The 12,304-nt window shown below is 41.2% G+C and overlaps 1 protein-coding gene across 1 annotated transcript; it reads right to left on the bottom strand.

Moving 5' to 3' along the window:
- Positions 1 to 865: 865 nt before the first annotated feature.
- On the bottom strand, positions 866 to 3,849 carry LOC311028038 (visinin-like). Its single transcript, XM_084032307.1, has 3 exons — positions 3,389 to 3,849; positions 2,296 to 2,407; positions 866 to 1,546 (listed from the first exon to the last, which is right to left on the bottom strand). The coding sequence occupies exons 1-3, from the start codon at positions 3,767 to 3,769 to the stop codon at positions 1,461 to 1,463; spliced, it is 579 nt and encodes a 192-aa protein (XP_083888433.1). The 5' UTR covers positions 3,770 to 3,849; the 3' UTR covers positions 866 to 1,460.
- Between the last annotated feature and the right edge of the window lie 8,455 nt (positions 3,850 to 12,304).

Here is a 12,304-nt window from a genome sequence, read left to right as displayed (position 1 = left end):
AGCGAACTTTTGTGGCAATAAAGAAATGCAAATTAGGTTTGCCAGTGACATGAACAAAGAATACAGAGTAGCATCGTTTCATAAGAAAGTGTTGGTATCGGCCACGAAGTTGCGGACCAGAAACGAAACGAGTCGCGTGGACTGATCCGTCGTGCATGTCGTCCATGGAAACCCTCAATCTGCAAAACCCTGGTGAGATGATTGAGGATGGGCATTGACCTCGAATGGTTACACTCAGGATGGATCGTCGCGAGGCGAGTCTCGCAAGAGTTTTTGCAAGTTTTCACAAATCATCTCGACACGAGCTTGTCGAGGAGGGGAAAACGGGGAGAGGCCAGGAATGTGATTTAATCTGGTTTTAATCGTTTTTCATGTCAGCTATTATCGGCCATGTTTCACGCTGCCCGGAGACGAAGACAATATAATACAATATCAGTCATGTGATTTGAAACTTATCCAGCAAAATGTTTTTGTTTAGAGCAACAACTCATTTTCAACAAGACAAAAAAACACCTCAAGCGAGCGTAAAAAATGTTTTGTGCAATTATGGAAGTTTTATCAAAGTTTGACGTTTCTATGCAGATTTTATATCGCGATACCAACATAAATTGAATATAACACGAATTTAGCCACATAGAAGATCTCCTCTTCTTCTTTTAGAGCACCATTAACACAGTACTTGTGACAACACGGATACGATCAAAGTTTGTATCCAACAGTAACCGTCTGAACAGAATAAAGAGAGAAGAATGAAAAAGAAGAACCCTGACACCTTAAGTTTTATTACAATTTCATGTTTTTGATTTATTGAACAAATCATGAAGGGAAATCCAGAACCAACACAGTTGTACATGTTGTTGTTCTATTCTGCACTTTGGCTAACTAGAACACCAAACGTGTAGGATTGTTGAATGCTGCAAAAGACACAAAATTAGACAATAACAAGGGGACAGTTGCACCTTGCTTGTTGGTTAAAAAACATCCCAGAGTAAAACAAGACTAGGCTGCCCAGAAGAGAGAAAACAACGTATTTCATGGTAATGATGCGTCATCTAAAGCACGTGACATGTAATCATATTAAAAAGTGTGCTTGAGTTGCTAAAACAAACCTGCATAATGAAATTATTTTGCAAGAAATGGAAACTAAACACTGACGGTGCCAGAACTTAATGTGCTTCATCTATCGCAGTGGAGAGAGCTGCACATTTTATTTAGTCGTGGGAAATTGTCAATTAGGTCACATATTGCAGTCTATTTCATAGCAGACAGAGTTTTTATTTTAAACATTTATTTTATTTCCTGCATGATAAAGAAAGCCCCACATGTGCACACATTGGTAATGTTATTAAACTTCTGCACCGTTGCTTATTTTTGCTGTGTCCACATTTTGTGAAGGTGCTGTCAGGTGTCATTGTGTTGAAGTGGAAGCGACGGGTGCAATGAAGAACGGTGATGAAGAGTTACTTCACAGGCGTATACTGAATCAGACGAAGGGCTTCGTCATTGTCCAGCACGCCCTGGATAAACTCTCCTTCTGCCACTCGCTCTGGAGGGAGAGGAGGAAAACACAAAATGCAAATGAATCACCTTGATCAATCACTTGGCAACTTTTAACAGCACGGAGCTCAAGAAGGTCGCGATAAAATCAAATTCCTCCCATCATTACGTCCCCCCTTCCGATCCTGTTTCACTCAGCGCTATACGGAAGCTATAAACCAGCATCTGATTCAGCTGCTTACTGCTGGAAGATGCTTCCTCAGAGAGTCGAAAGAGCGTTGATTCATCTTGTGTTTGAAAAGTCATTAGAATGCTATGATCATGGGTGGATTATGTGTCTCATAGTTTTTGTTGTGTCTCTTTGTAGTGGTTTTCTATCACTTTGTGGTTGTGTTTTGTCTCTTTATCGTAATTGTGTATCTCTTATCTTGTGTCTCGTTGTGTCTTCTAATAGTCATTTTGTGTGTCTTTGTGTTGTTTTGGGTCTTCTAATAGTCATTTTGTATGTCTTTGTGTTGTTTTGGGTCTTCTAATAGTTATCTTGTGTCTCTTTGTGGTTGTTTTGTGTCTTCTAATAGTTATTTTGTGTCTCTTTGTGGTTGTTTTGTGTCTGCTAATAGTCATTTTGTATGTCTTTGTGTTGTTTTGGGTCTTCTAATAGTTATTTTGTGTCTCTTTGTGGTTGTTTTGTGTCTTCTAATAGTCATTTTGTGTCTCTTTGTGGTTGTTTTGTGCACCAGGTTGCTACAAGTCTCAGATTAATTAATAAATGCCTCCATTCACACTGTTGCATCTCACCGTTTTCACCCTTGTCAAAGAACTTCCAGAGTTTATCTGCCCTCTTATCAGCTGTGTTTTCATCGCTCTTCAGGCCTGCCAGCTCATCTTTAGGAATCAGCTTAAAAATCGCCTGTTAAAAACAGAAGACACAAACTGGTCAATGGGAGTGTAGCATTCAATGTTAAATGTTTCCCATTTTGCATTTTATTGTAAAAGAGATATACAAAGTATTTTGCATTTTAACCAAGACATTTAATAATCTCATCGCATATACTGTAAACATGTGATAAGATTGGGAGCAAAATGACAACCGATATATATATATATATATATATCCTTCTATTATCACTCCAAAGCTCATTGGAGGCTTAGCCCTTAAACTGTTTAACAGCATAAATCATTTAACGAATCAAAGTCTAATCTTGTGTCTTGAGTTCCTTAACTAAGGTAATGCAATGAGATGCAGAATATTTTCAATTATGCATTTGTTGACAGGGAAATCAGTGCTATTAAGGGGAAGGGTGGGTGCAAGTGATGTGATCTGAATTTATTGATCAAAGAAACATTCGTAGTACATCATAAGACATTTTCATAGGTCAGTATTCTTGATCAGAACATGCTCCTGTGATGTCCATGTGTCCATAAATATTGTACATATAGCTTCTTTAATATTTCACCGCTCAGCTGATGATAATGTTCCTTACCTTCATCCATTTTACTATCTAACTCTCTGATTCAATATTTCACCCTTCCCTTTCTCTCAGATGTCAACGCCTTCATCCACCAGTCAATTTAAATGTCGATTCAAATTTATTCAAATGTTCCAGCCTCAAGCTATACAAAATAACCTACACCAACTTAAACCCAGTTTATCACTGGTGAGGTCTGGAAAACCAGCCAATGTCTGACATTTGTCAAAAGAACATTCACAGATACAGTACAGATATGAATATCAACTTCTGCGCAGATGACACTGTTGTTCTTGCCTCATCTTTACTCAAAGTACTCAAGTTTCTCCAGACAATGCACTCAATATCTGGAAGCCAAACAGATAGCAAACTACAAGAACTGCTTGTTAGCAAGGCTACTTCCCTTTTCTCCTAAAACTCACCGTACAGATTTCCTTGACCTCTGACTTGGTGATGTATCCGTTCTTGTCCACGTCGAACAGCGAGAAAGCCCACTCCAATTTCCTGGTGGTCTTCCCTGTTGATGTCATGTGGAGAGCGATGATGTACTCCTTGAAGTCCAGTGTGCCATCGTCATTTGTGTCAAAAGAGCGGAAGACGTGCTGGGCGTATGTATTGGCCTCACTTTCTGGGAAGAACTTGTTGTAGATGCTCTGAAACTCCTCTTTTGAAATCCGCCCTGTTGGACATTGCCTCTTGAAGTTTTCGTACCACTGGACAATTTCAGTCTCTGAGAACTTGGTGTTGAGTTTCAGGTCCTCCAGGATCTCCTTAGAGACAGCACCACTCTTGGTGTTACCCATTGTTGATGGTGTTGTTGATGTTTTAGAGTTATGTGAAGAAGTGGCCCGTGCAATCTTCTAGGGTAATAAACCCCAACTAGGAATTCCCTGCTCTACTCTGTCGAGATGGTAAACAGAAGACAATCTATGAGGTATGGCTGTAGTATCCTTCTTGATCCTGGTCCTGGCCTACAGTGCACAGAAGCATATGCTGCAGAAAGAGTAGAAGCTGCTTGGTAAGCTCATTAGGCCAATCAACCGTCAGTAATACCAGCAAGAGATGTCACGGACCAAGTTTAACCCAGGTCAGGTGTTTTATTATTGACATTTTAAGTGTGGTGCTTCAGACAGATTAGTAATTATTTAGCCCCTTTACTGTTTTAAAATGAGCCACATTAAAAATGTGAACAGAATCCCCTATTACATATCGTATATAATTGTGTTGCTTATTAAACTGGGCCTATAATAATGTTTAGTGCAGCTTATAGTGCCATTATAATAGTACATTGTAATGATGTGTGTATACAATGCTAAGCCATTAAAATAATAATTGTTGACAGATTCAGATATATGTGTATATGTTTAAATATGAATGTGTATTTTTGGACATATTTTAATATTTTAGTTTGGGATCAAATCTTTTTGGGGACCCCTGCAGTAACTCTGCGGATCCCCTAGGGGTCACGGACCCCCTGTTGAAGATCTCTGGTACTCAATTTATCGAGCCTTTAGGAGGAATCATACTTCATGTAGCTCCGTTGTTTCCTACCTGTGTGAGAAGCTGAGGAGCCCAGGATGTGCTGACACGTTTGTGGGCAGCAGGACAAATCGGTATCCACCTTTTGAGATAAGTCAATCTAACTGGATCACCCTGAGGCGGAGCCACAACAGCACCCATGTGAATACCTGAGCTTCTTTATGTTGATGTATGACAAAAACAACAAGAAGCACACAGTGGTGAAATATTTGTAATTTTCATAGACTGACTTCTATCCAGTTCATAAGCTTCTTTGGAGACTTTTAGTGTCCCATGATTAACCAAGGTATACAAACACAATGTTCTGCCTGTTGAATATATATTTAAATATATGCATAGTTAATATTGCCTGTCAATTGTTTCAAGGAACAAAAAATTCTGTGTTATTGTGTAGTTCTTATTGTGTAGTTCTTGTGAGATATGTGATTGGAGTGACAGGAAGTCAGATGTGGTGAGGGTTAAAGTTTAGACCAATGCTCCTCAGACTAGAAGGACCGCCCTGCAGCTTGACTCCTGTCTCGGGCTGTAAACAAGTCAGCTGACTGAATCTGGCACTGACACTATTATCTGATTACTTTCATCCGATGTTAAAGTAAACCCGATCAAGTTAAAGTGAGCCCTCCCCCAAACCTACCACAGACCTTGTGGTGACGAGTGGCCCCGCCATTTAAATGTGCTTAACTGAGTCTCGAGTGCTCATCCACCATCTGCTCTGCATAGAAAACACATCAACCTCCATCACAGTACACCTGCTTTAAAAGGTGGTCGCTTATTGCTGCCTGACTGAAGCATGCTGGGAAGGCAGCAGTAAGTAAATAGGCCTGCGCAGAATCGATCGCCGCACATGGCGGTTAGTTTTGTGTCCGACTTGTTCCCGACATGCTCTGATGTCATACACACGTGTGCAACAATAATCTCACGAGATCAAGGCGGCCGCAGTTTTTAGAGCCAGGTTGCTCTCAACCGACTGCAAGCCCCGGGGCATGATGGGAAACTGCTGGCTCTCGCCTCATCTACGAGCTGATTGGCTCTTAGTTTTGACAACAAACGGCACGTTTAGAGGAGCCAACCACTGTTTTCCCCATTCGGTTTCAGTGTGCCTCCTAACTGTTTAATTTATTGGGCCATTTGTTATTCTTTTGTGGGTTTTCTGCCATATCAAGGAGGGGGGGGGGGGAGTAGAGCCATCTTGCATGTGTGTTTTTGTAGTGTGGTTTGAGTCCCATTAGCTTGCTGGGAATGGGTAAATTTGAGTGTTGTAGAACCAGTTTGATTTGGTTGGTGTGTAGTGGTGGGTATTTTATACTTCACCTATGCACCCTATGTGCAGTTTTAGCCCACATTTCTGTTTGGTGTATTTTCTTGATTTGTTTTCATTTTAAAGGTTACTCAACCATCCTTGCATGGTGGTCTACAACTAGCCTATATAGTCTAGAGTCTTGCTGTTTGTTGTGATTCAATGCAGAATAAATCAAATCTATATCTATATTTTGTGTATGCAGTCTCTGGTTCCAGTTTCTTCTGGGTCTCATATTGAATAACACCTGGTCACATATATGCATCTAAATGTTTGGTACCCTGAACACTCTCACTTGCTGTGTGATGCTGTGTGAGATGTGAGCTCAGGAAACTCCTGTTAGATAATGTAACCTGCAGACTAATGCTATACATTACATCTGATCACAATGATGTAATCACCTGCAGTCACGCCGCTTCCTCTTGTCTCAGTCCACGTAAGCTCTGACTGACTGCTGATTTCTCTTCTGGAATCATTAAAACCACTTAGCTGACGTGCCGAGGCCGAACGTTGGCACTGTGCCGCCCCGTTTGCAGCGTCGGCCACGTCTCCACAGGTAATTGGGATTTTGCCATCTGGCTGCTTTGGAGAGCTCTGCCAGAGCACACGAAGATTCAAAGTCACCTTCAGAGTGTAATGGCTTCATAGAGCCAGACCATGTCGCTTATAAATGTAGAGGGGAATCACAATCTAACCCCTTGTATCCGAAGTTCCAATAGGAGCATTTTTACTTTTATCTAACACATCTGAGTAACGTTACTACTTCTATTCCTGCATTAGCTTTAAATCATATGTGGACATCCACTAGTCCACTTTGTTGGGACCTCAGCAGTAGGACTACACAATGCGGCCTACAAAAGCCTACACATGCGGTCAGAACAAAGGGACAAAGGGGATTAAAAACTACACTGCCATTTTAGTTTCACTTCTCACCTAGGTGCGAAGTGCAACGTCACACAACTGGTGCCCTATTGGCTGACAACCGCAGGTACCCCAGGGGGTCCCCGGCAGCAGCCGTGAACTATATAAACCAGCGCCACCTTAAGAACACGTGCTTACTCTTCCTGCTTCCAACTCTCTTCCATCGCAACACCACGTTGCAACAGGGGGCGACCCCCGCAGCACACCGCTGCAACAAGAGGAACCAAGCCGGTTCCTGCATTCCAGCTACCAGCTCCTGTCTGAAGTAAGCTGACTAAATCGCCAAGCCGCGATCATATTGTCGCCCGCGGAAGAAAGAAACACAAACTGTTTTCTTTATTCGAGTTTGATCGACGAGAGGAAACACGCTCCGCTCTCGTCTGGACTAAGCCGACTCATCACGACCCCCGCTGCCGCCGGGACTCCCGAACTACCGCCGCCGCAGTAAGGAACGCCGTCATCGCCAGGACGGACTCGCAGCTACGCAACAACACCAGTAAGAGGCTATCAGTCTGGGCAGAGACATAAGTGATAGTGTAGGATATGCTTGTAATTCTTGTTAACGTGTTTTAAGTTTTGATCACGGACCGCCGAGTCCGTTGCTTTCCGTGTTGTATTTGAATGCTGATTGTGTACCCACGCCGCTGGCTTGATTTCTGTAACGGTGTTTTTGACTAAACCTCAGCCATATTCGCGAGCCCAGTAAGCGTCTACTATCAGTTAAGAGACCGGTCCCGCTGAATGGACGCCAGTTCATTCACGAGCCCCGTGTGATAGTAACGCGCCTCCTGAGCCTCAGAATATCGCTCGCGCATTCTCCCCCTCTCTTTGTTTGTGTCCCGCTAACACACACACGCACACATACGCCGCCCCACACGTGTCCTACGCCAGCTGTTTCCGGCGGACGCTAAGGACGCTCCATCCGGTGGCTGTACCCGGCCATCTCTCGCCATCTCTCCCTCTCTCGCTACTCCATCTGGCGTCAGTGGCTCCGCCCCTGAACGCTGGGAGGGATAGCTCCATCTGGTGGTCGCGCCCGGCCATATCTCTCTCTCTCTCGCTCCCTCTCCACAAGCACACGCACACACACACACACACACACACACACTCCACGTGTGTCTCCCCTTCTGTTTAGCTTAGCTTTGTGTGTTAGGTAGTTAGGTAATAAGGCTTTGTTAATTGCAGTGTTATTGATTGTGATCATTATTACTGATTTTAATAAATCTTATTATATTATAAGTAGCGGTCTCTTGTGCTTGTTGTGTATATGTCACTGGATAACAGCAGGTTGTGAAGGCTAGTGCTCGAATTTCACACCTTTTTAATTGTTAGATTGTTCTTATACTTCTATGCCAATGATCACGATGATTGGCATGTGAGTATAAAACCTTTATATTGAGACTGAATACAGTTTTAGGTTATCTTTTCCCTGATCCCAGGGTGGTGCCCCGTTTATTCATGATTATATCATGATAATATATTAAATATAATTATTAATATCGATAATCATATTGACATTAATAATTAACTGTTGATAACCAAATCTGCTCCTGCTACTACCCCAACAACTCAAACTTGATTTCTCACCTGAAGTACCAAGGATTCCGAGGCTAAGTGAGGCTGAAAGACAAAAAACCCAAATACAATGCAATACAGTTTTGATCAACACATTCTGCTCCTTATATGTGCAACGAAAGGTCCCCAGATGTTAAGAAAGATGAGTTGGTTTCTTCAAAAGGATGAAAGGAGTTTATGTGGAAGCTGGGATGTAGCAAGCAAGGAACCAGAAAACCCACCCAATTGTTACCCATACATTATTGAGTTTGCTGACTTTATGACACTCACAAGCCACCCCAAAACTAATATAAACAATAATAATAAAAATAATAATAACACACACTTTTCATTTGGTACAAATCACAAAGTGCTACAGAGTAAAAGCAGCAGCATGAAATAAAAGAAGCATAAAAACAGTTGATGTAAAAACATTAGTTAAAAGTTTGGGTCTTTAAGCCTTTTTTATGGTTTCAACTGTCTGTGGAGCCCTCTGGTGGTCCGGGAGTGAGTTCCACAGACGAGGGGCAGTAGGGCAGATGCCACAGCCTCCCATGGTTCGGAGTTTGGTTCTGGTGGAGATGGAGGAGGAGGTTGCTGTTTTATGAACACGGGTTGATGTTTTCTGGGGAGCTCCTTGAGGTAGAGTGGAGCGTTGCCATGGATGCACTGGTGGGTGAGGAGAGTGATTTTGTACTGGATCCTGAAGGAGACGGGGAGCCAGTGAAGAGCATGATTGAGGTTCATGTGTTCATATTTACGCACTCTCATCAGGAGCAGCACTGTTCTGTATATGTGAGAGTTTCTGCAGGCCTTGGATCCAAAATGGACCTTTAACCCCCAAACCATATTTAGATTGGTTCTAGGAAAGCGTGTCATTATATTGTGAGGAGGATTAAAATGGAGGAAAAGAAGAAAGAGGAGTGAAGTTGGTGGTGTTAGGAAGAGTAAGGAGGATTTGGCAGAGAGAGAAAACGGGGAATCAGTGGTGACCAGAGCGAAGCTGATCAGTATTATCAAGCTATTCTAAGAATAGGAACCTTTTAATCTGGACACCTAAATGGCCGTCGTGGCTGCCAGTGTGGACAGTATAGCGGAGGGAGCAGCGGGAGGTCAGAGCAACAGCCAGTCTGAAGATTAAAGAGCATTGCAGGACTCCTGCAAACCTTTACTTTCGCTCATTAAACAGAAGCATTAGTCATTTGATTTGTTGTTAATAGAAACATATTTATTATAGCTACAGCCAGGGATGTCACTAGGATTTAAAGACAGGGGGGGCTTGACCCCAGGAGAAGCATCCAAATCTTTGCGCTTGTATCTTTTAAGTAGTGTATTAGAACTACAACCAGAGAAGAAGTCCAGCTAGTAACCAGTTAAAAGCAACACACATGGTCTTCTTCCTTTCTCTTCTGTTGAACAAGAGTTACTGTCATGTAAACTTTTAGACACATTAAGCTGCATGCTTAGAACCTGATTATGTAAATGTATCTTAAAGTGATAGCGTATCTAATTCCTCCCTCCATTAGATAAGCTGCAGGTCTAAAGAATGTACTTGAGTTACACCAGTTACTGTCCTGTAGATGGTGTGTGATTCTGCTCAGTCATGTTTCTGTCATAAAGTATACAGTAGAATAAACCAAGACTGGTTTTAAAGGTCGAAGTGAAATCTGACAACATAAATATGAACTTTACTCAAATAACTGTATTTTGGATGTATTTATTCTGTATTTATTCCAGCAAAATGAGGATAGTGTCTGTAAACAAAAACAAAAAGACAAATAGCTTTTACAGAAATGCTTCTCTCTAAAATATATTCTTTCTACAGACTATGATGCTATATCCTAAAACTCTATGTATACCATTTCATCAGTATATCATTCTGAAAATCAAATCAAATAAAAAATAAATAAAAAGCCAAATTATTTGGGGGGGGCATGGGAAGAATTTAGGGAAGCTCCCCCTAAAAAGGCTTAACAACATCACTGGCTAAGCAAACAAGAAAACACACACAAAACTACATTGACTTTTTGGGCATTTGAATACCGGTATATGCGACTCAAAAGTAGAGTATTTCCATTGTGCAGAGGCGGGAAGTAACAAAGTACAAATAATTTACTTGGAGGTGGGGGGAGGGGTTTAGCTCAGGACGTAGAGCAGGTTGGCTGGCAACCGCAAGATTGCTGGTTCGATCCCCGGCTCCTCCTAGCTGAGTGCCTGGTGTCCCTGAGCAAGACACCTCACCCCAATTGCTCCTGACCAGCTGGCTGTCGCCCTGCGTGGTTGACTCCACCATCGGTGTGTGAATGAACGGATGAATGTCAGTCATTACTGTAAAGCGCTTTGGATAAAAGCGCTATATAAATGAGTCCATTTACTTGAGTATTTATTTTTCTGACAAATGTTTACTTTACTCTACATTTCAAAATCTGTATTTTCTACTAATCAAATATTTCAAAACAGGCTACTTTGGTTACTTGTTACTTTAGTTTGAATGTATTTGAGGAGGAATGTATGTGATATATTTTTCTAATTAATATGACGCCAAATTCAGTTAGCCCTGTAAAAAAAAAAAAACAGCCAGTAGAAATGTCCTTCATAGTGATACTTTTATACTTTATACTTTGAGTACATTTCAGAGCCTGTACTTTTACATGAGTAAAGCAGTATAATCCATACTTCTGTTTGTGAACAAAGTATATTTGAGTAATCTCTGTACTTTGGCTCTGCTCTTCACACATGACGTTGTTGAGTCTCGATATTTCCGAGGTGAACCTCCTGAATTCACCTGCTGCTGTCGGGAGCAAGGCAGGTGACAACATGCTGTTTGTCCTCATAATCCTATCACCTAAAGTCTGTCTGCAGGGAATACCCTGCTCACGCTTGGTTGAAGACATTCTGGCTGGCGTGTTGTCACGTGACAATCCCAGAGCCAAACGTCTCCTTGACAAGTATCTTAGATAACCTGAGACAGAGCTGAGATTAGAGCAAACTGGGTCCAATAACAGTAGGCTGCTGTAGTTCCTATTTAATCAGGTTTCTCACATGATTTAACACATCAGGGCAACTGGGGAAAAGTCCTGTGAGTCTCACTGAATATCATCATCATTTAAGGGAACCCAGCAGCTGCTAGAGCTCGAGGCGAGACGCTGCAGTCAATTTTGAGATTTGGGGGTGTTTTTCACACCGATAGAAAGAAAATATCCAAAATACACGATATTTAGTTATTCTTTTTACTACATTGTCTATCTACCAAAAGTTGGCCTCATTAATGGAACATATTCTGAGTTATTGACTGATACAAAGAGATATCCAAAATTCGATCCTTTGAAATGTCAAAAAAAAAAAAAAAAAAAAAAAAAAATTCAAATTTTAAGGCTTTATTCAATGCTCAGATTTCTTTTCTGGATATGTCTTATTAACATCAGCATATATTAAATAAGGTCATATTGCATATTAACATATACTGTATTCATACACTAGGGGTTTGAATATGTCAATATATATTGACATATTCAAATCCTTACTGCTCCTGTCTTATCCATTTCTTTGTTTTGCAGGTGCTGTAATCGATCTACTGACTTGCTTTAGGAGATTAATTGTTGATCAGCAACAGTTTCTAGCAGCAGGTTACAATAATCCCACAGTGAGTAATCCATTACTACTAAACACTGGTTCAAGGTGAATTCGATAATTGGAGTGAAGAGAAAATAAATGTCTCCCTTCTTCTTTTTATGAACTGAGTAATCGCGAGTCCGGGTGGAGTTTAATCTTCATTGATTTATTTTTCTTATCAATTCTAAAGGAGCAGTAAAGACTATTTTCACCTGTAGGAATAAAATTAAACACTTTCTATATGCATTGTGTTTACAAGACAATATATAACTTTTCAGTTATGGATTGTCTGTTGATGTTGTTGCAATTCCTGCTGGACACCAGTAGAGGTCAGTGCAGATTATAGATCAACTATACTTGGAATATAAAAAACATTTTATTCATTTTTGTTTGACTAAACTCATAAAAATAAACA

The sequence above is a fragment of the Eutrigla gurnardus genome, assembly GCF_963514095.1.
Source record: "Eutrigla gurnardus genome assembly, chromosome: 17".
Taxonomy (NCBI): Eukaryota; Metazoa; Chordata; class Actinopteri; order Perciformes; family Triglidae; genus Eutrigla; species Eutrigla gurnardus.
This window is presented reverse-complemented; position numbering and strand designations above follow the sequence as displayed.